This window comes from Neomonachus schauinslandi, chromosome 8, assembly GCF_002201575.2.
Source record: "Neomonachus schauinslandi chromosome 8, ASM220157v2, whole genome shotgun sequence".
Taxonomy (NCBI): Eukaryota; Metazoa; Chordata; class Mammalia; order Carnivora; family Phocidae; genus Neomonachus; species Neomonachus schauinslandi.
Window position 1 is genome coordinate 110194721 of NC_058410.1, and position 21863 is coordinate 110216583.

Sequence of the window (21863 nt, forward strand, 5' to 3'; positions counted from 1 at the left end):
CAAGTGATCAGAGATTCACAGAGAATGTGGTACATGATATAGTCCTTGAGGGAAGGGAAAAGGTAGGACTTGGGGCAGTGGAATGTGGCATTCATGTGGACACAAAGGTGGGGAAAAGCATAGAGCTTATTCTGTCATAGGTAATAGACCTATTTGACTGGACCCCAGTAAGGGAGTAGGTAAGAACATTGAGACTGGAAAGGCAGGAATGGAAGGACTTGGCAGGAAGTGTAGCTCTCGGAGATTTTTTATTCAAGGGCATAGCAGATTGGAACCACCTTTTAAGAAGAAAAATCAGTCAGTAGCATGTAGGGCTGGAATGAGATGGATGGGAGTCAGAGAGACTCCAGAGCATTGTGGGAAGTGATGAGGACCATTTAGGTGGCAACGGCAGTAAAAAGGAGGGACAGAACTGGAATACATAATCCAGTTGCTTGACATTTAACTATGAATGAGACTATAACTATGTATGAGAATCACCTGGATTGTTGTTAAAAATGCAGATTCCTGGCCCCCCACCTCCAGAAAATTCAAATGTTTGAATAAACATCCCAGGTGATTCTAATGAAGGTGGTCTGTATTAATCCCTTCCCTCATCCACCTAGGAAAGGTTCTTTTTAGAGATACCAGAAAAATCTCTCCAAAGGAGGAGATGGGCACCTATTGTGTGCTGGTCCCTGTCCTTGGGACTTTAAATGCAGTATCTCATTTGAGGAAGTAGGTATCCTAATCTATGTTTTATGGATGACTAAATTGTGGTTCACATAGATAATGTGATATTTCCCTGAGATTCCATGTCTGCCAAGAATGAATCATGATATCAAGCTCCGTCCATCAAGCATCAAAGCTGGGGGTGCTGATGCTCTTGCCCTGGACATCTGTGTTGTATCCTGGCATTCCATCTGAGCTCTGAGCAGACTGTGGTTTCTGGGCTTCTTCAGGCCTCTGGAGCCTCTTGTGTGAGCCAAAGCTTTGAGTCCTGTTCAGCTCTGTCGTTTGTCTAACACTCTGCAAGACTTGGAGAGTACCTGTTCTTTACCTCAAAGGGACCTTAGTCTAGTAGAACAGACTCATAAATTGATCATTTCAGACATGATCAGATCAGACATTTCAGATCATTTCATACATACCAAGTGATAAGATGCCCTGGGTTCTTTAACAGTACATGGGAGGATACTAATTTCCACCTGGGGGTTCAGAGAAGGCTGGAGGAGAAACTCTGCCACATTATGGTCTCCAAGCTCAGCTAGGCCCTCAGTCTGCTAAGCAATATCTTCATGTACCCAGTGCTTTTTCTCCCATTACTCACAATAATTATATCAAATGTCTGTCTCTGTTGTCATGTACTGCCTGCTCCATTTTTCTTCCAAGCCACTTGTATCCTTACCTCAGACAGAAGCTGCCAAATATGAATTCCCCCAACTTGCTGCTTCCCACCTGCTTCCCACTCACCTACTTTTCTCTAGCCTCAGGAAACTCTGTCCTTTTCCAAGTCAATATTTCCACTTATGCTCAGTTCTCCTCTTGGATGGGTAGCAAATCTACTTTATTTGGCCTACACATTTTATGTTTAAAATTTTTTAATTTAGTGCCTTTAGCTGAAGCATGGGTCCTTCAGTTCTTTTTTTTTTTAGTCATTCAAGACACAGAGATACAGAGAGACAGAGAGAGAGCATGAGCAGGGGAGAGGTGGAGGGAGAAGGAGAAGCAGGCTCTCCGCTGAGCCAGAAGCCGGACATGGGGCTTGATCCCAGGACCCTGGGATCATGACCTGAGCCAAAGGCAGACACTTAACCATCTGAGCCACCCAGGCGCCCCAGGTCCTTCAGTTCTTATTCCTACCTATTGCATATTTTTTATTTGTGTTATTTTTCTGGTCGCATTGAGCATTTTTGGAGATTCCTGGGCCTATAAGCATAGATCTCAAAGTTAAAACTAACTCCAATCTTCAACCGAGTCAACTACTGATATAGCTGGAAGGCAACCTCTTGAGAAGTGGGGCTGCTGTCTTACAGGATGGTCTGAGCAAGTGACCAGTGACTAGTGATGGTCAGTTACACTCTATGAACTTCATGGATTGGCCAGGGACTGCGTTCTTGAAGAAATAGAACATTGTCAATTACCTAACAGAGGGAATAGAGAACCTTTCCAGCCCCAGAATGACACTTCTACCCAAAGCCTGTCCCACTAGTGTAATAACCCATACTCTGAATGGCCAATTGGAAGAGATCATTCTCAGCATCTGAAATGTCTTATATAGGAGGCTGTTTTTGTCAGCTCGGCTACCAGAACAACATACCATAAACTGGGTGGCTTAAACAACAAACACTTACTTCTTATAGTTCTGGAGGCTGGGAAGTCCAATATCAAGGAACTGGCAGGTTTGGCTCCTGGTGAGAGCTCTCTTCTTGCCTTCTTGCTGTGACCTTACATGGTGGAGAGAGAGAGCACTCTGGTCTCTCTTCCTCTTTTTATAAGGGCATTGATCCCACCCTGTGACCTTATCTAAAACCTCATTACCTACCAAAGGTCCCACCTCTAAATACCATCACATTAGAGATTAGGGCTTCAACATACAAGTTTTTGTGGGGGCACAACCGTTCAGTCCATAACAGAGGTGTTAGCTTTCACCAACTGTTGCCTCATATGTGATGTGTAGAAGGATGGGAAGAAACAGATGCAGCATTTTCACTCATACATCTGGCATGTAAAAATATATCTGTGATATTTAGGGTTGTTAGTCACTTGAGATTAATTAAGGACAGGGAAAACACTGTCACCTAAATCTATTCCATTTTTCTCATATGTTACATATAAACAAATGCATACAGTTTCTTTTTCTAAGATTAAGAGTTGAAATGCACTTTTAAAATTACGTGTTAGTGTGGATTTGTTTTTCTTTGACTTTCTGTCCACTTAGTCTTCATAATTGCTCTATGAATCATTTGGTTTGGTCTGATACAATGTAATTTTTCAATCTGTTTTAAATTTTGAGTATAAAAGCAAAACCGTAAGATTACCTAAAAAAGTATTGACTGGTTTAGGCTTCCTTGGTCACTTTATTCTGTCATTTAGAAGAATACACAGGGTTTGGAAGCCCATCTGACTATTACAGCTCAACAATACAGAAAAAATGATTACAACTGTTTGAGAGTGTCAGCATCATATATACCAAGCACTTACTATACTGCAGGAATCTCAGCTCTTTTGGGGCATTACAAAGAAGTCATACTGTATGTTTATCCTCAATGAATGTACCATTTAGTTGGAATATGCAGCATCCACATGAAACACCACAAGAAACTTCTGCAAAACACAACTGCTCTCAACTGTCCAGCTAATAATGTGTGTACATGCAAAAAAGACATAAAAATGATTTAGAGCTGCAATAGTCTCATGAATGGAGCCATGTCAACCAATAATCTCCTGTCATAGCCTACTCTCTCAGTGATCTCCTAATTTCACTGGCATATGCCAAGACCAAAGTTCTGACTGAGCTAAGAGCTGGCAGTGCTGCCAAGGTGGGGGCAGTGCTGAGCCAGCCTAGAGAGAGGATGCATGGGGAAAAGCCTTTCCAATGAAATCTAGAGTGAGGGGAAGAGGATCTCTCAGACAGCTAGAGGGCTCATCTGGACCAGGTGATAATTGTCACAGGTAACTCATTAATCTCCCTGCTCTGAAACTTCCATGCAGGTTAGCCTATGTATTGTTTAGCTGACTATAATTGACCTTGTGTTTTCAGACTGAGTTCTAGGACAGTTGAAGACTGTAAGATACCAAGTGAAAGTTATTGTGAGCCACAGATCAGACCAATGCTACTCAGGCTGGCTGGCCACCTCTTATCTTTTAGTACATATGTGACTCAATCCAAGAAGGACACCCTGGGAATAACCCAGTTAGAAGAAATAATGGTAAAAATAGATCCCTTTTACAATAGCAAAAGAAGGTAAAATGTTCAGGTCTTTGTGAAGACAATACAGGTAGTGCATTTTTTGGTGAAAAATAAAAGAAGACTTTGAAGGTAAATGGAGAGCTGTTAATCTGGTTCTGAACGAGAAATGTGAATACCTTGAAGAGGTCAGCTCTTCCCATTATGTAGGGGTTCAGTGAAATTCCAAGCAATATCTTAAAGACTTTAAAAAACAGGTAGGAGTCCAGAGCTTATCTGAAAGGAAAAACAACCAAGATGAGCAAAGAAATATCTGAAACAGAGAGAAATGAGAGAGGACCCAGTGATGCCATATATTCAAGTTAGGTAAAACTCTAATAATGAAATTGTGTTGTACCACTTCAGAATTGGACAGATGAGAAAGAGAGAACAGATAAACCAGAATTAGATCCTATAGCATATTACGATTTAATGTGGATAAAGGGAAGAGTTATTCAGTCACTGGATTGAACATTTTTGTTAGTGAATTAACTAACAACTGCTTATAATAGCAGCCCAATTTATAGTGCCTTGACTAAATAGTCTGTCCACCCCTACACCTGACTTCTGCCCTCGCCCTGCCCCAAACCTGCACACAACAGTAAGGATTCTAGAGATGGGAGCCAGGGCTGCTATAGAAGATTCAGGATGCCACTGGGGCTTCCTTTTATCATTCTGCTGGAACCAGTCTTAGCAGATGGCTTTAGTCCTCATGCAGAATGACTACCCTACCTTCAGCAGCATATCCACATTCCGGGAAGAAAAAATGAGGCAGGCATGTGCTAGCTGAGCCTGTCCTTTAACAGTCTTCCCCAGAAGCTCTATCCTTTGACTTTCATGTACTTGTCACTGACCAGAATTATGTTACATGGCCAGTTGTAGTTGCAAGGGAGTCTGGGAAACTCTAGTATTTTTAAATAATTCCCTGAACAAAAACCAGAACTTAACAGTTACACAGAAGGGGGGACAGATTCCATAAAGGCAGCCTGCACTGTGAGTCACAATTAGTTATCTGGGGGAAAAAAAATCCATGTGGATACTTTATTTTCTTCCCTGCACCTGCATCCTAAAAAATAGAAGAAAATGTATTATTAATACTAAAGGATATAATAACATGCCTGCACTTAAATTTTTACCACAAATCTGCTAAATATTTAGCATAAGAAAATTGTTTTAAGGAAGTATATCAATGCATTATCATTGTTCTTGTGGTGGGGTTCTGTTTTTATTTTTTTTAATTCTTTCTACTTTTTTAAATTTTCAAACTTTTTCACAAGAAGCATGTATGACTTTTATAGTTGGAAAAAAATAAACCTTATGTTAAAATGAAAATAAATAAAAGTAAATAGGTGCAGAACTTGTCAAATGCAATAGCATAATCTTAGAGGTGTATAAAGCTATTTCCCTGATAGGAAATGCTATGGTTTTCCAAAATTAGAAATCCATGGCCTCTAGATCTGTTTACTGCTATAATTCCCCCTAATGTGGAAAACTTGACCACATAATTTTGATGGTGCAACCATGAAGTCTGAATGAGAAAGCAAGTATTAGTGAAAAATGAGAGGAAAAATATTTTCTTTAGAAAAATAAGTTGGTAGCTCTGAAAAAGATAAATTTTTTAGTGTATGGCTCTATAATCACTATATGGAATTAAGTCAAATAAGGCATTTCATTAAATGATGGATTATTTGTGAGTCTGGAACACCAGAAGGAACATGATATTTATGGCTGAATATAATTGGAAATTAGCAAGAACTCAAGACAGAGAACTGGAAGCTGTTGGCCACTGCTATGGAAATGGAAGACCAAAATGAGAATTACCCGTGATAGTCAAAGACAGAATCATACTAGGTATAATTAATGTGTCGAAGAAACAACACTCTTCTCATAAACATGGATGTTTATAGCAGCTTTATTCATAATTGTCAAAACTTGGAAGCAACCAAGATGTCCTTCAGTAGGTAAAGGAATAAATTAATTTTGGTACATCCAGACAGTGGAATATAATTCCTTGTTTACTGAGAGTTTTTATCATGAATGGGTGGTGGATATTGTTACTTTTTCTGCACCTATTGATATGGTCATGTGATTTTTTTTTTTAGCCTTGGTATGATGCATTACATTAATTAAGTTTTGAATATTGAACCAACCATGTATACATGGGATAAATCGCACTTGGTGTGGCATAAATTCTTTTTTTACTTTGTTGGATTTGACTTGCTAATATTTTGTTGAGGATTTTTGCATCTGTGTTTATGGGAGATATTAGTCTTTAGTTTTCTTGCAATGTCTTTGTATATTTTTGGCATTAAGTAATGCTGACCTCATAAAATGAATTAGGAAATAGTTCTTCTGCTTCTTTCCTCTGAAAGAGATTATTGAGAATTGATATAATTGATTCCTTAAATATTTGCTAGAGAAACTGGTATTTTTAGTAGGTGAAATTAAATAACTTAGTTTTTAAAATGTCATGTGATTGATTAGATTCTTCATTATCAGTAAAAAGATACAATATTAGATAAAACTATAAAGAAAAGATATGTTTTTCAATCTACTAGAAAAAATTTTCAATAAATAGAAAAAATATCCATTACTTTTAGTCCATTCTGTCTAGATTAAGACCAATATAAAAATGGATTACAGATTTGTAAAACCTCCTCAAGGAATGTTCCAATTTTTTATATAACAGAGGACATCTCTTAGATTTTTAGTCAATCTGAAGAAAATCTAACTTTAAAACTATTTAAATGCAGGAAGGATGGTTCCCCTTACATGTCTCCTAAAAATTTGCCGCTTCCCTTTTCTCAAATCTTTACCATGAAGAGCTTCTGAGAATGTGTGTTGGGGTGGGGAAAAAAAAAGGAGGTTGAAACCACTGAATGAAAGAGTATTTTCTTCATTAAAATGAATAGTGTGACTGTGTTTACAACATGTGAAACATATCCATTTATTTAGAAGAACCTGACTGGATCCCCTTCCATTTTCATGAGGCTGGCCTGCTATTGATATTTCTGAGTCAAGGTAACTAACTAGACAGGGTTACTTCTATTCTGGATAGCACCTTCCTGTGAATTATTAAAAGGCGCCCCTGCCATCTGTTGGAAAACTGTTGTAATATGCTAGTTTTGTTAGAAGATGCTTTACTGCCCTCTGACAGACATTTTTTCATAATAAATATACAAACTTATGATGTGAATTGCACCCCCTTGGACATGGTGCCATTGTGCAGGGTGCCTGCATAATCACAGGGGGCATTTGCAAGTAGGGGAAAAAAAACCCAGTACCATGGCAACACGTGTTTACAACATGTAAATGAGAAACCAGATTCATTGCAGTAACTCCTGGAAAGTTCCTGTTCAGCAAGTTGGTGGTATTGGAATGTTGTGGAGGTAGGGTGTGGGGAGGGGAGGGTTCTTTCATTGATGGCTTCCGTTATTGAGAACAAGAGCTTGGCTATTGCTCTTTTCTGTCTTCCAGCCAGTTAGAAAGAGTCTACAAATTCCAACTACTTAGCCAAATGGAAAAGATTCTCTGTTTACAGAGAAAACACAAAGCCCGCTTCTTCCCCATCATTAAGCAGGCCGAGTATACTTAGCAGAACTTTTCCACTTAGGTGTCCAAGTTAAGGCTATCAGTGACTTTTTGCTTGAAATCTAAACATTTTAGAAACATTTTGTAGGAAAAACTATTCACAAGCCCTTTCAGAAAGAATCAAATAAATAGTTTGGGGGGTTTCCATCTTGGAATTAGGATGTTTATTTAAGAAACTCTAATAAAGCCCTCTTTCAAGCCCATGAAAATTATAGTCAGAATTGAGTGGCAGACTAAGGATTCAGGAAATAGCTATTGATTTGTGAGAGAGAGAGAGAAAAAGAAAAGGCCAAGGAATGAAGCAACTTGATGAGAAACTTTTGCTAATGGTTCTTATTTCCCCCACCTTTGAAAACGCATTCCACCAGCAGCAAAGTTTAAAACATTCTCACTCTCAGATTAGCCCACCTAGGCAAGAGTTAGTACTCAGGGCATGGCTCAGGCTGGGCTTCTGTGAGGAAAGGCATGAGAGTGGGTGGGGCTGACACATTGGCTGTCAGGCTTAGTGCAAAAGGGATTTTCAGTGAAGGCAGGCAGGGCTATGAAGGAAGTACAAAGCCTCATGCCCAAGGGATTGGGCAGAAACCAGGGAAGAATCTGAGGAGAAGAACTGGTAAGGGAGATCCTGACTGGAGAGAGAAAGTTGCACCACAGAAGATTCCAGAAGGATGCCAGAGGTAGAGCCTTTTACAGGGTGGCCACAGATGAGCCCTAAGTAGAGAACCATGAAAGAAGCCAAACTAAATTGGACGCCAACCTGCTGTTTTATTTACTTTTCAAAACCTCCATGGGCAAGAAATCAGACAATTGTGAGGGAAACATAATATCAGAAAAGCATCAGAGAGATGCATAGGAATGGGTCACAAAAGACAGCTGAGAGTTCTAGACAGAAAAACTGGGGGCATGTGCAAATTGTATTTTGATCAAAGTGACAAAGCTGGGCAAGGACCTGGAAGTAAATATAGAAGTGTAGTAGTTCTGAAGTAGCCACACTGGAGATCAAAGGTTCTCAGTGATTTAGAAGAAAGAAGTAGCTTAGCCAAATGCCTCTGATGACATTTCACACTTTCTACCTTATGCTTCTAACTATTCTATGTAAATATAATCCCATATCAGTGACCCATTTAGGCTGTCTAACAAATGAACACTTTCAGAATTCCAAACCTGCTTGTTTTCTGCATTTCTTATTTCAGTGAAGTAATGGTGAGAGATGTATGTATGTTGAGTCCCTACCAGCACTTAGGTTTCTTTGATTTGGTAATGTTAAAAACCATATGGATGTTTAGGTAGATCATAATCCCCAGTTGAGCATTAGTTACTGCTGTGGCTGATGGGTGACTTAGTTGACCCATCAGCTGTATGGGAAGTCAGGGAGTAGACAAGAAACTTGCCGAGAAAAGACTAGCTTTTTAAAATTCACAGTGACCTTGCCTATTAGTAGGTGTAGTTCAAGAGTAACTTCCTGCAACCCATAAGATGAGCAATTTTCCCCTTTGGGCATGGGGTGGAACTGGGTGGAAAGTAAAGATAAAGAAACCAGAAATCTCCACCCCATGTATCTACCTTGTAGGGTTATTAAAGATGAATTCAGTGGCTTTCAATCTTGACTGTACGCTAGACTCACTTGGAGTTTTTGTGAATTCTGATACCCAGACGAGGCCCCCAGAACCATCAAATTAAAATCTCTTAGGACGGGACCCAGCATCAGCCTTTTATTGTTTGCTTTTAGTTCCACAGATGGTTCCGGTGTGCAGCCAAGGTGAGAACAACTGGATTAAAGGAAACAATGCTGGTGCCTGGCACCCTTTGGGTGCCCAAAGAGCATGAGCATTCTCTTCTTTGAATCATTTCCTGCTCCCCCAGCCTCCCCCTTTTCTGAACTTGCACAAGATAATGCTGTCTCTGGCTTGGTGGTTCAACATGTATCACAGATGACTTGGCCTCAGAGTTGGAGAATTCATTGTTAGCTCTGTGTTGAAAAAGAACTCTCTTCTATTTTCACTTTGAATGTACCATCTCCTCACTTGTTTCCTGTTTTCATCTTCCTTCCAGTATTACTTAATTTCCTGCACCCAGAATCTGTGGATTTAGGAAGCATTCTGACTTCTGTGTCCCTAGTGATTGAATTTAGCTAAACCTTCTCGAGCACTTTAGAAAGTCAGGGTGGATCTAAAGTTTAAGGAATAGAGAGGGTTCCTAAAAATAGAACACAATTCATCCATTTCAGTTAAAAATGCCTTCATGTTTTCCAAGCATTTTTCAACTCTTAAGCGTTTTTAATAAGCTCACTTATGAGTCTTGTTGAAAAATAAATAAAATACACTTGTTTTCATTAAGGGAAGAGATCTTTTTCCATCTTAGTTGGTATTGTTGAAGGAGACAAAAAGGAGTCCAAAACTTGGCAAAGGACTACATTATTAGTGACATATTGGTCACAGATGTGCTGTGGTAGAGCTACATTTTCTTCCATCAATTAGTATCTTACCCACAAACTACATATGAAAGCCCAGATAACCTCTTTACCAAAGGGAAGGATGAAAAAAAATGATACTTGCAAAATCTCTATTTTTAAGGTATTCTAAATGTGTTTTTATAAATAGACAAGTGACACATGTCCATTGGCTATTTGTATGTTTAAAGGAGAAATAATGCTAGATGATGCCCTTATCATCGATCCCAAATGCCTTAAGCAAGTGCTGATATGCCGAGGTAATTTTTGGCAATACTAGTGAATTATAAGATTTTCTTTCCTTAACAATTCTTAAGAAAATCAAGGAGGCACACTCAAGAGTCAGAAGGGAACTCTCTTTAGTAATTTCATTGGTTGAATTGGTGGGCCTTTGATGCAGAGTATAAGGAGTTCACATTGTATTCAGTTGCAGAAAGTCCTAAAAAGACTCCAAGGAGAGTATTGACAAGCCAACTCTGGAAACAGAGTTAAGATTCACTTGGGGAGGAAATGATGTTGGCATCCCATGAAGGCAGTTGTAATAGATGAATGTGATTCCAGACCGAAAGCTTTGACCATAAGGATGTAATGGAGGGAAAAGATATGATGTAAAAAAAAAAGGATTAAGAAACACATTTGATGGACATAAAAATAATAATGACAAACTAAAACTTTATTATAATTTTAAAACTCATCTTGATAAGAAAACTAGACAAGGTAATAACTCCTGGAAGGATGACAGATACTTCAATTTCTAGCATGTTTAAATTGATGAGCTAACCAGTTTGAAAGGTCATGTAAATTGAAAGTGATATGAAATTGAACAAAAGGGAAAAATTAGAAGAAGAAGAATTAGTGCCTTACCTATGTAAGAAGCTGAATTAGACAGAGAAAAAACAATGTAGCCGACTTCCCTGATATATAGGTAGAAGGTTATCTATTTGCATTTTTAATTCGGCAAGAATATGTATGATTTAGTGATCCGACGATTGCAAAGACAGATGGCCTTGAATCAGGAGATTGTGATATACTTTTCATCCCCCAGACTATTTAATATTACTGTCAAGGGAACATCAGTGTTTTGATGTGTATCCAGTACTGTACAGCGTCTTGTGTATTGTTTGATTTTATAAGTTCAAGATGTAGTACTCTACAGCTTTTTAAAAATAAACCTGTAAGAAGACTTCAGTTCTTTTCATTCTCAAAGTCCCTTGTTTTGTTGCTTCCCATTTCCCTAGGAAAGTGACAATATTCGAGGACCCTGATCAGATCATTCACCTGAAAAACCTGTCTCTCCATCAGGCAGCCACAGAGGAAGAAGCTCTAAATCTGCTCTTCTTAGGAGACACCAACAGAATGATTGCTGAGGTAATAAACTTTTATCCGCAAGCTGCTTTTCCATATTATAAGATCTAATAGAATTTTAGGGACAGAACAACCTCAAAGACAATCTCATCCAGATTTCATGTCACAGATAAGAAATTCTAGATTCAGAGAATTGAGACTTTCCCAGGGTCATTCAGCTTAGTTAAGAAGCAGGGTCTGATCTCTAGACTTGTACCTTTGATATTTTCAATTTTCTACAGATTAGTTTGCAGATAACCAATGGAAACTCCTTAAATGTTTTAATCATAGGAATTTTCTCATAATTTTTTTTAAATTTTTTATTCTTATGTTAATCCCCATACATTACATCATTAGTTTTAGATGAAGTGTTCCATGATTCATTGTTTGTGCATAACACCCAGTGCTCCATGCAGAATGTGCCCTCCTCAATACTCACCACCAGGCTAACCCATCCTCCCACCTCCCTCCCCTCTAGAACCCTCATTTTGTTTTTCAGAGTCCATCGTCTCTCATAGTTCGTCTACCCCTCCGATTTCCCCTGCTTCATTCTTCCCCTCCCGCTACCTTCTTCTTCTTCTTTTTTTTTCCTTAACATGTATTACATTACTTGTTTCAGAGGTACAGATCTGAGATTCAACAGTCTTGCACAATTCACAGCGCTTACCAGAGCACATACCCTCCCCAGTGTCTATCACCCAGCCACCCCATCCCTTCCAACCCAACCCCACTCCAGCAACCCTCAGTTTGTTTCCTGCGATTAAGAATTCCTCATATCAGTGAGGTCATATGATACATGTCTTTCTCTGTTTGACTTATTTCACTCAACATAATACCCTCCAGTTCCATGCACGTTGTTGCAAATGGCAAGATCTCATTCCTTTTGACGGCTGCATAATATTCCATTGTATATATATACCACCTCTTCTTTATCCATTCATCTGTCGATGGACATCTTGGCTCTTTCCACAGTTTGGCTATTGTGGACATTGCTGCTATAAACATCGGGGTGCACGTACCCCTTCAGATCCCTACTTTTGTATCTTTGGGGTAAATACCCAGTAGTGCAATTGCTGGATCATATGGTAGCTCTATTTTCAACTTTTTGAGGAACCTCCATACTGTTTTCCGGAGTGGCTGCACCAGCTTGCATTCCCACCAACAGTGTAGGAGGGTTCCCCTTTCTCCGCATCCCCGCCAACATCTGTCATTTCCTGATTTGTTAATTTTAGCCATTCTGACTGGTGTGAGGTGGTATCTCATTGAGGTTTTGATTTGGATTTCCCTGATGCCGAGCGATATTGAGCACTTCTTCATGTGTCTGTTGGCCATTTGGATGTCTTCTTTGGAAAAATGTCTGTTCATGTGTTCTGCCCATTTCTTGATTGGATTCTTTGTTCTTTGGGTGTTGAGTTTGATGAGTTCTTTATAGATTTTGGATACTAGCCCTTTATCTGATATGTCATTTGCAAATATCTTCTCCCATTCTGTCGGTTGTCTTTTGGTTTTGTTGACTGTTTCCTTTGCTTTGCAAAAGCTTTTTATCTTGATGAAGCCCAACAGTTCATTTTTGCCCTTGCTTCCCTTGCCTTTGGCGATGTTTCTAGGAAGAAGTTGCTTCGGCTAAGGTCAAAGAGGTTGCTGCCTGTGTTCTCCTTTAGGATTTTGATGGACTCCTGTCTCACATTGAGGTCTTTCAACCATTTGGAGTCTATTTTTGTGTGTGGTGTAAGGAAACGGTCCAGTTTCATTCTTCTGCATGTGGCTATCCAATTTTCCCAACACCATTTGTTGAAGAGACTGTCTTTGTTCCATTGGACATTCTTTCCTGCTTTGTCAAAGATGAGTTGACCATAGAGTTGAGGGTCCATTTCTGGGCTCTCTATTCTGTTCCATTGATCTATGTGTCTGTTTTTGTGCCAGTACCATGCTGTCTTAATGATGACAGCTTTGTAATAGAGCTGGAAGTCCGGAATTGTGATGCCGCCGGCTTTGCTTTTCTTTTTCAACATTCCTCTGGCTATGCGGGGTCTTTTCTGGTTCCATACAAATTTTAGGATTATTTGTTCCATTTCTTTGAAAAAAGTGGATGGTATTTTGATGGGGATTGCATTGAATGTGTAGATTGCTCTAGGTAGCATTGACATCTTCACAATATTTGTTCTTCCAATCCATGAGCATGGAACGTTTTTCCATTTCTTTGTGTCTTCCTCCATTTCTTTCATGAGTATTTTATAGTTTTCTGAGTACAGATCCTTTGTCTCTTTGGTTAGATTTATTCCTAGGTATCTTATGGTTTTGGGTGCAATTGTAAATGGGATCGACTCCTTAATTTCTCTTTCTTCTGTCTTGTTGTTGGTGTATAGGAATGCCACTGACTTCTGTGCATTGATTTTCTATCCTGCCACTTTACTGAATTCCTGTATGAGTTCTAGCAGTTTTGGGGTGGAGTCTTTTGGGTTTTCCACATAAAGTATCATATCATCTGCAAAGAGTGAGAGTTTGACTTCTTCTTTGCCAATTTGGATGCCTTTGATTTCTTTTTGTTGTCTGATTGCTGTGGCTAGGACTTCCAATACTATGTTGAATAGCAGTGGTGATAGTGGACATCCCTGCCACGTTCCTGACCTTAGGAGGAAAGCTCTCAGTTTTTCCCCATTAAGAATGATATTCGCTATAGGTTTTTCATAGATGGCTTCTATGATATTGAGGTATGTACCCTCTATCCCTATACTCTGAAGAGTTTTGATCAAGAAGGGATGCTGTACTTTGTCAAAAGCTTTTTCTGCATCTATTGAGAGGATCCTATGATTCTTGTTCTTTCTTTTGTTAATGTATTGTATCATGTTGATTGATTTGCAGATGTTGAACCAACCTTGCAGCCCAGGGATAAATCCCACTTGGTCATGGTGAATAATCCTTTTAATGTACTGTTGGATCCTACTGGCTAGTATTTTGGTGAGAATTTTTGCATCCATGTTCATCAGGGATATTGGTCTGTAATTCTTCTTTTTGATGGGGTCTTTGTCTGGTTTTGGGATCAAGGTAATGCTGGCCTCATAAAATGAGTTTGGAAGTTTTCCTTCCATTTATATTTTTTGGAACAGTTTCAGAAGAATAGGTATTAATTCTTCTTGAAATGTTTGGTAGAATTCCCCTGGGAAGCCATCTGGCCCTGGGCTTTTGTTTGTAGGGAGATTTTTGATGACTGCTTCAATTTCCTTAGTGGTTATAGGTCTGTTCAGGTTTTCTATTTCATCCTGGTTCAGTTTTGGTAGTTGATACATCTCTAGGAATGCATCCATTTCTTCCAGGTTATCTAATTTGCTGGCATAGAGTTGCTCATAATATGTTCTTATCATTGTTTGTATTTCTTTGGTGTTGGTTGTGATCTCTCCTCTTTCAGTCATGATTTTGTTGATTTGGGTCATTTGTCTTCTCTTTTTGATAAGTCTGGCCAGGGGTTTATCAATCTTGTTAATTCTTTCAAAGAACCAGCTCCTAGTTTCGTTGATCTGTTCTACTGTTCTTTAGGTTTGTATTTCATTGATTTCTGCTCTGATCTTTATTATTTCTCTTCTCCTGCTGGGTTTAGGCTTTATTTGCTGTTCTTTCTCCAGCTCCTTTAGGGGTAGGGTTAGGTTGTGTACTTGAGACCTTTCTTGCTTCTTGAGAAAGGCTTGTATTGCTATATACTTTCCTCTTAGGACTGCCTTTGCTGCATCCCAAAGATTTTGAATAGTTGTGTTTTCATTTTCATCTGTTTCCATGAATTTTTTTAATTCTTTAATTTCCTGGTTGACCCATTCGTTCTTCAGTAGGAGGCTCTTTAGCCTCCATGTATTTGAGTTCTTTCCGACTTTCGTCTTGTGATTGAGTTCTAGTTTCAAAGCATTGTGGTCTGAAAATAGGCAGGGAATGATCCCAATCTTTTGGTACCGGTTGAGACTTGATTTATGACCTAGGATGTGATCTATTCTGGAGAATGTTCCATGGGCACTAGAGAAGAATGTGTATTCCGTTGCTTTGGGAGGGAATGTTCTGAATATGTCTGTGAAGTCCATTTGGTCCAGTGTGTCATTTAAAGTCTTTATTTCCTTGTTGATCTTTTGCTTAGACGATCTGTCCATTTCAGTGAGGGGGTTGTTAAAGTCCCCCACTATTATTGTATTGCTGTTGATGTGTTTCTTTGCTTTTGTTATTAATTGCCTTATATAATTGACTGCTCCCATGTTAGGGGCATAGAGATTTACAATTGTTAGATCTTCTTGTTGGATAGATCCTTTAAGTAGGATATAATGTCCTTCATCTCTTATTACAGTCTTTGGTTTAAAATCTAATTTGTCTGATACAAGGATTGCCACCCCAGCTTTCTTTTGTTGTCCATTAGCATGGTAAATGGTTTTCCACCCCCTCGCTTTCAATCTGGGGGTATCTTTGGGTCTAAAATGAGTCTCTTGCAGACAGCATATCAATGGGTCTTGTTTTTTAATCCAGTCTGATAGCCTGTGTCTTTTGATTGGGGCATTTAGCCCATTTACATTCAGGGTAACTATTGAAAGATAGGAATTTAGTGCCATTGTATTGCCTGTAAGGTGACTGTTACCATATATTGTCTGTGTTCCTTTCTGGTTTATGTTGCTTTTAGGCTCTCTCTTTGTTTAGAGGACCCCTTTCAAGATTTCCTGTAGGGCTGGTTTTGTGTTTGCAAATTCCTTTAGTTTTTGTTTGTCCTGGAAGCTTTTTATCTCTCCTTCAATTTTCAATGACAGCCTAGCTGGATAGAGTATTCTTGGCTGCATATTTTTCTCATTTAGTGCTCTGAATATATCCTGCCAGTCCTTTCTGGCCTGCCAGGTCTCTGTGGATAGGTCTGTTGCCAATCTAAGTTTCTACCCTTGTAGGTTACAGATCTCTTCTCCCGAGCTGCTTTGAGGATTTTCTCTTTGTCTGTGAGACTCGTAAGTTTTACTGTTAGATGTCGGGGTGTTGACCTATTTTATTGATTTTGAGAGGGGTTCTCTGTGCTTCCTGGATTTTCATGCCTCTTTCCTTCCCCAAATTAGGGAAGTTCTCTGCTATAATTTGCTCCATTATACCTTCTGCCCCTCTCTCTCTTTCTTCTTCTTCTGGGATCCCAATTATTCTAATGTTGTTTCGTCTTATGGTATCACTTATCTCTCGAATTCTGCCCTCGTGATCCAGTAGTTGTTTATCTCTCTTTTTCTCAGCTTCTTTATTTTCCATTATTTCATCTTCTATATTACTGATTCTCTCTTCTGCCTCATTTATTCTAGCAGTTAGCGCCCCCATTTTTGATTGCACCTCATTAATAGCCTTTTTGATTTCTACTTGGTTGGATTTTAGTTCTTTTACTTCTCCAGAAAGGGTTTCTCTAATAACTTCCATATTTTTTTCAAGCCCAGCTCGTATCCTTAAAGTGATGATTCTGAACTCTAGATCTGACATCGTACTAATGTCCGTATTGAGTAGGTCCCTGGCAGTCGGTACTACCTCTTGTTCTTTTTGTTGAGGTGATTTTTTCCGTCTTGTCATATTGTGTAGAGGAGAATAGATTAATGAGAGAACAAAATGCTAGCAGAGTAACAACGTCCCCAGAAAATATACTCTAAACAAATCAGAAAAGACCTGAAGCAGTGGAACAAGAAACGGAAAGAGAGAAGAAAGAAAAAGAAAAAAAAAGAAAAGAAAAAGATAAAGATAAAAACAAAAACAAACAAAATAAAACAGGAACAACAAAAAAAGCCCAGAATGTGATCAAATATGATCAGGCTGGTATATAGATCAGTGCCACACACTAGATTTGGGGTGTATTTTGGTCTTTTAGAAGAAAGTGCCTCCCAAAATTTTAAAGAAAGAAAAACTTATATATGTAGAAAAATAAGGTTTGATATGATGAAGGGATGGAATATGACTGTAAAGATGGAAATTTTTAAAAATTTTATAAAAGGAATTGATAAGAAGTTGTTTGAAAAAAGAAAGAAGAGGATTTAAGAAAGGAAAAAAGAAAAAAGAAAAGGGAGAGAATGTGATCAGGCAGGGGAGTAGAAAACACCATACACTAGAGATTTAGGGTATATTTTAATCTGTTAGAAGAAACTATCTCAAAATTTTAAAGAGAGAACAACTTATATATATAAGCCAAAAATACAGGTAACTACTATGAAGGGATAGAATATGACTCTGAAAAATAAAAATGTTTTTTTTAAAAAAAGGGATTGATAAGATGTTGGTTGAAAAAGGGAAAAAGAAAAATTCAAAACAAAGAAAAAAAAAGAAAAAAAGACAGTTAAAAAAAAATTAACTTTGAAAGAATAAAGAATCATGGTAAAAAAGCCATGAATTCTATGTGCAGTATTCCCCTAGCGCTGGAGTTCTGCCATTCTCATTGATGGGTAAACTTGGTCTTGGCTGGCTGTTCTCGCTGATCTTCTGGGGAGGGGCCTGTTGCCATGGTTTCCAAATGTCTCTGCCGGAGGCGGAATTGCCCCGCCCTTTCCCCCTCCCGGCTAAGTAATCTGCTCGGGTTTGGTCTCCGGGGCTTTTGTTCCCTGCGAGCTTTCCGTACAGCTTTGGAGGCGGAGAGTGAAAATGGCGGCCTCCCAATCTCCACCCCGGAGGAGCCGAGAACTCGGGGCCCCGCTTCTCAGTGAGCCCCCAGAGAAAAGCCATCAGTCACTCCCGTCTCCCTGGTCTCCGGCCGCACTCCGTGCTCACCCGGCCTGTGACCGTACATTTCAATCTCTGGCACCTGACCCCGGGTGGAGTCTCCAAACCCAGCAGATCCCTGCGGTGCACTCCCACGCAGCTCCTCCCTGGGGAGGAAGGTGAGTCTCCCCGGATCTGCCGCTTGTGGGGTCCCTGCTGGAGGAGCAGGGGCCCGACTGTGCCGCGGATCACGGTTTATGATCTGAGCTGAGAGCCCGTGCCTGGGCTCCGCCTCTGCAGCCGGCTTCCCTGCTCCATTACCTGGGAGCTCTGCCACACTCAGGCACCCCCGGTCTTTCTGTGACCCCGAGGGTCCTGAGACCACACTGTCCCACGAGGGTTCCACCCCCCGCTTAGCCACCAGAGTGACGTCCCTCAGCGGAGCAGACTTTTAAAAGTTCCGATTTTGTGCTCCGCGGCTCTATCACTTGCCAGAAGCGGCCAACGGAGGCCCCTCCCCCGCCATCTATCCTCCCGAATATCGCCTTGTATTCCCTTCTCCGCACGTCCTACCTTCCAGAAAGTGGTCGCTTTTCTTTTGAGAGAGTTGTTGCTCTTCTTTTCTTTGATCTCCTGTTGAGTTTGTAGGTGTTCAGAATGGTTTGATCCCTATCCAGCTGAATTCCTGAGAGGAGACGAAATCCAGGTCTCCTACTCCTCTGCCATCTTGCTCCGCCCCCCCAATTTTTGAAATTTAAAAATACACAGTTCATTATTCCTAACCTCAGATCCTCCAAATATTGGCGCATGTTTACAGATCCATATATTTTCATGTATTTAGGAAATTAATATTTATATGGCATTTAGAACAATACATGGAACATGAGAAGTGCTGTATGTGCGGCTGTTGTTGGCAGATCTGCATGTCTATGCCATGGGGTGTAGTAAGAATGCCTCAGTGCAATATTTGGAATGTATTTATACTAAAACTTACTTATTGTTAATCTAACATTGGAGCTCATTGGGTGCCTGTATTTCACCTGGAAACCCTAGACAGGAGTCAGGACTGACTAAGCGTGATCAGAGGCCCTGACCCTAACCAGTTACTGATTGAAGATGGAGCATCACAAAGCTCTCACCCAGCGACACTGAAGTAAAAGAATGGGTGTGGGGGTGGTGTGGGAACAGTTCCCCAAATGAACAGCTTACCATTACACTGGCACTTCCTTTTTTTTTTTTTAATTGAATTATAGTTAACATACGATGTTATATTAGTTTCAGGCGTACAACATACTGATTAGAGAAGTCTATATGTTATTCAGTGCTTGCCACCATGAGGTGGTCACCGTTGGCCCCATGCAATGTTACTACAGTATTACTGACTATACTCCCTATGCTGTACTTTTCATCTCTGTGACTGATTTATTTTATAACTGAAAGTTTGTACCTCTTAATCCCCTTTACCCATTTTACCCATCCTCATCTACCTCACCTCTGGCAACTACCAGCTTGTTCTTTGTATTTAAGAGTCTGTTTGGTTTTGTTTGTTCGTTTTGTTTTTTAGATTCCACATATAGGCGAGATCACATAGGATTTGTCTTTCTCTGTCTGATGTATTTCACTTAGCATGATGCCTTCTAGGTTTATCCATGTTGTTGCAAGTGGCAGGATCTCATTCTTTTTAATGGCTGGTAATATTCCATTGCTTCTATATACCACATCTTCTTTATCCATTCATCTACTGGTGGACATTTGAGTTGCTTCTGTATCTTGGCTATTATAAATAATGCTGCAATAAACATAGGGATGCCTATTATTTTTGAAATAGTGTTTTTGTGTTCTTTGGGTAAATATTCAGTAGTAGAATTACTGGATCGTATGGTAGTTCTATTTTTAATTTTTCAAGGAACCTCCATATTGTTTTCCACAGTGGCTGCACCAGTATGCATTCCCACCAACAGTGCACAAGGGTTCCCTTTTCTTCACATCCTTGCTAATACTTGTTATTTCTTGTCTTTTTGATACTAGCCATTCTGACAGGTGGGAGGTGATGTCTCATTGTAGTTTTGATTTAGATTTCCCCGATGGTAACTGATGAACATCTTTTCATGTGTCTGTTGGCCATCTCTATGTCTTCTTTGGAGAAATGTCTGTTCATGTCTTCTGCCCATTTTTTAATTGGGTTATTTGTTTTTTTGGGTGTTGAGCTGTGTCAGTTCTTTATGTATTTTGGATATTAACCTCTTATCAGATTTATCATTTGCAAATATCTTCTCCCAATCACTAGGTTACCTTTCTGTTTTGTGGATGGTTTCTTTTGCTGTGCAAAAGCTTTTTATTTTGGTGTAGTCACAATAGTTTATTTTTGCTTTTGTTTCTCTTTCCTGAGGAGACATATCCATAAATATGTTGCTAAGGGCAATGTCCAAGAGATTACTGCCTGTGTTTTCTTTTAGGAGTTTTATGGTTTCAGGTCTCACATTTAGGTCTGTAATTCATTTTGTGTTTATTTTTGTGTATGGTCTAGTCTCATTCTTTTGCATGTAGCCGTCCACTTTTCCCAGCACCATTTATTGAAGAGATTGTCTTTTCCCCATTGTATATTCTTGGCACTTTCCTTTTTAAACCATGCTCCCTGAGTTCTATGTTTTACCTTGTCTCTGATAACAAGCAGTGGGTGAGGTTAGTAAGCTGGGAGGATAAGAAGTCTGAGAAAATCTCTATCAAATGATTTTTTCTTCCTGTCCATTTCTACTTTCCAGAATGTACTGCCTTAGATATAAGATGAATAAATGGAAACCAAATTCAGATAGTGAAAGCATGGTGCTGTCATCTGTTATTCTGAGTCCTTAGTTTTGCTGTTTTTTACCAGTTCTGCATGAATGCTTTCCAATAGACTAACGTATATAGGTTGAGTTTATGTGCCACATGTAACATGGATTTAAGAACCTTGAAATTATTATTTTCATTTAAAGAAAGTTTTATGTGTTTCTTAATTTCCAAATATCTTGTTTTGCTTTCCAATGTTTTGCATTTGTGTTTTGCTTCAACATTAATTGCTCATGTGACCATCCACCATGATCTTATTTGTCATGATAATTGAAGCTTAAGAAATAAAAGCGGGTTCAGAATTAGGGAGATAATGACAAAAGATTTAGAATGCCCTACTAAAAATCCTGATTCTCCATACACAGTTTAATAAAGAGCAAACCTAGAGATACAGGATATAACTGAGTCCTGGCCACCAACAGAATATGAAAGAGAGAAAAAGTAAATTTGTAAATGCTATTGGAAAACAAATAGAGAAACCTGTCCCTGCCACGATGCTAACCTTCCTCTAGAGGTGACTCATGCCTACAGAAACCTAGGCCTTCCCCTCACAATTATATTCTCTCATCTTGAATGGGTTACAGAGGGAGGGCTCCTGCCCTGGTTCACCATGACCTCTATTAGCTTAAAAGCTTGGCTATTTGATATTTCAAAGTTATGCATTAACTTTAGCTGACGGCATATTTTCAGACTATTGTTTTCTAAAGTTTTGAGGACTTTAAACTTCTTTGTGCCAGAGTATCTGTCATGTTCTACCACCTTACAGAATTCCAACAGTCTTCTCCTATTACTGCTGAGTATCTAATAATAGTATCATAAATAGCTAAAACCTGACAAAGTTCAATCCTAATAATGTTGGTTGTGCATTATTTTTTTATTTATTCATTTTTTTCTATGTAAAGCCTGATTTCTTTTTTTTTTTTTTTAAGATTTTATTTATTTATTTGACAGAGAGATTGACAGCGAGAGAGGGAACACAAGCAGGGGGTAGTGGGAGAGGGAGAAGCAGGCCTCCCACTGAGCGGGGAGCCCGATGCGGGGCTTGATCCCAGC

At 39.3% G+C, this 21863-nt stretch overlaps 1 protein-coding gene across 1 annotated transcript in view; it reads left to right on the forward strand.

The window, feature by feature from the left end:
- The window catches only part of KIF6 (kinesin family member 6), a 430038-nt gene that overhangs the window by 94173 nt on the left and 314002 nt on the right, over positions 1-21863 (forward strand). The window contains exon 6 of the mRNA XM_044917220.1: positions 11207-11336. Coding sequence (XP_044773155.1) covers positions 11207-11336 — 130 coding nt within the window. The remainder of the gene's footprint in view (positions 1-11206; positions 11337-21863) is intronic.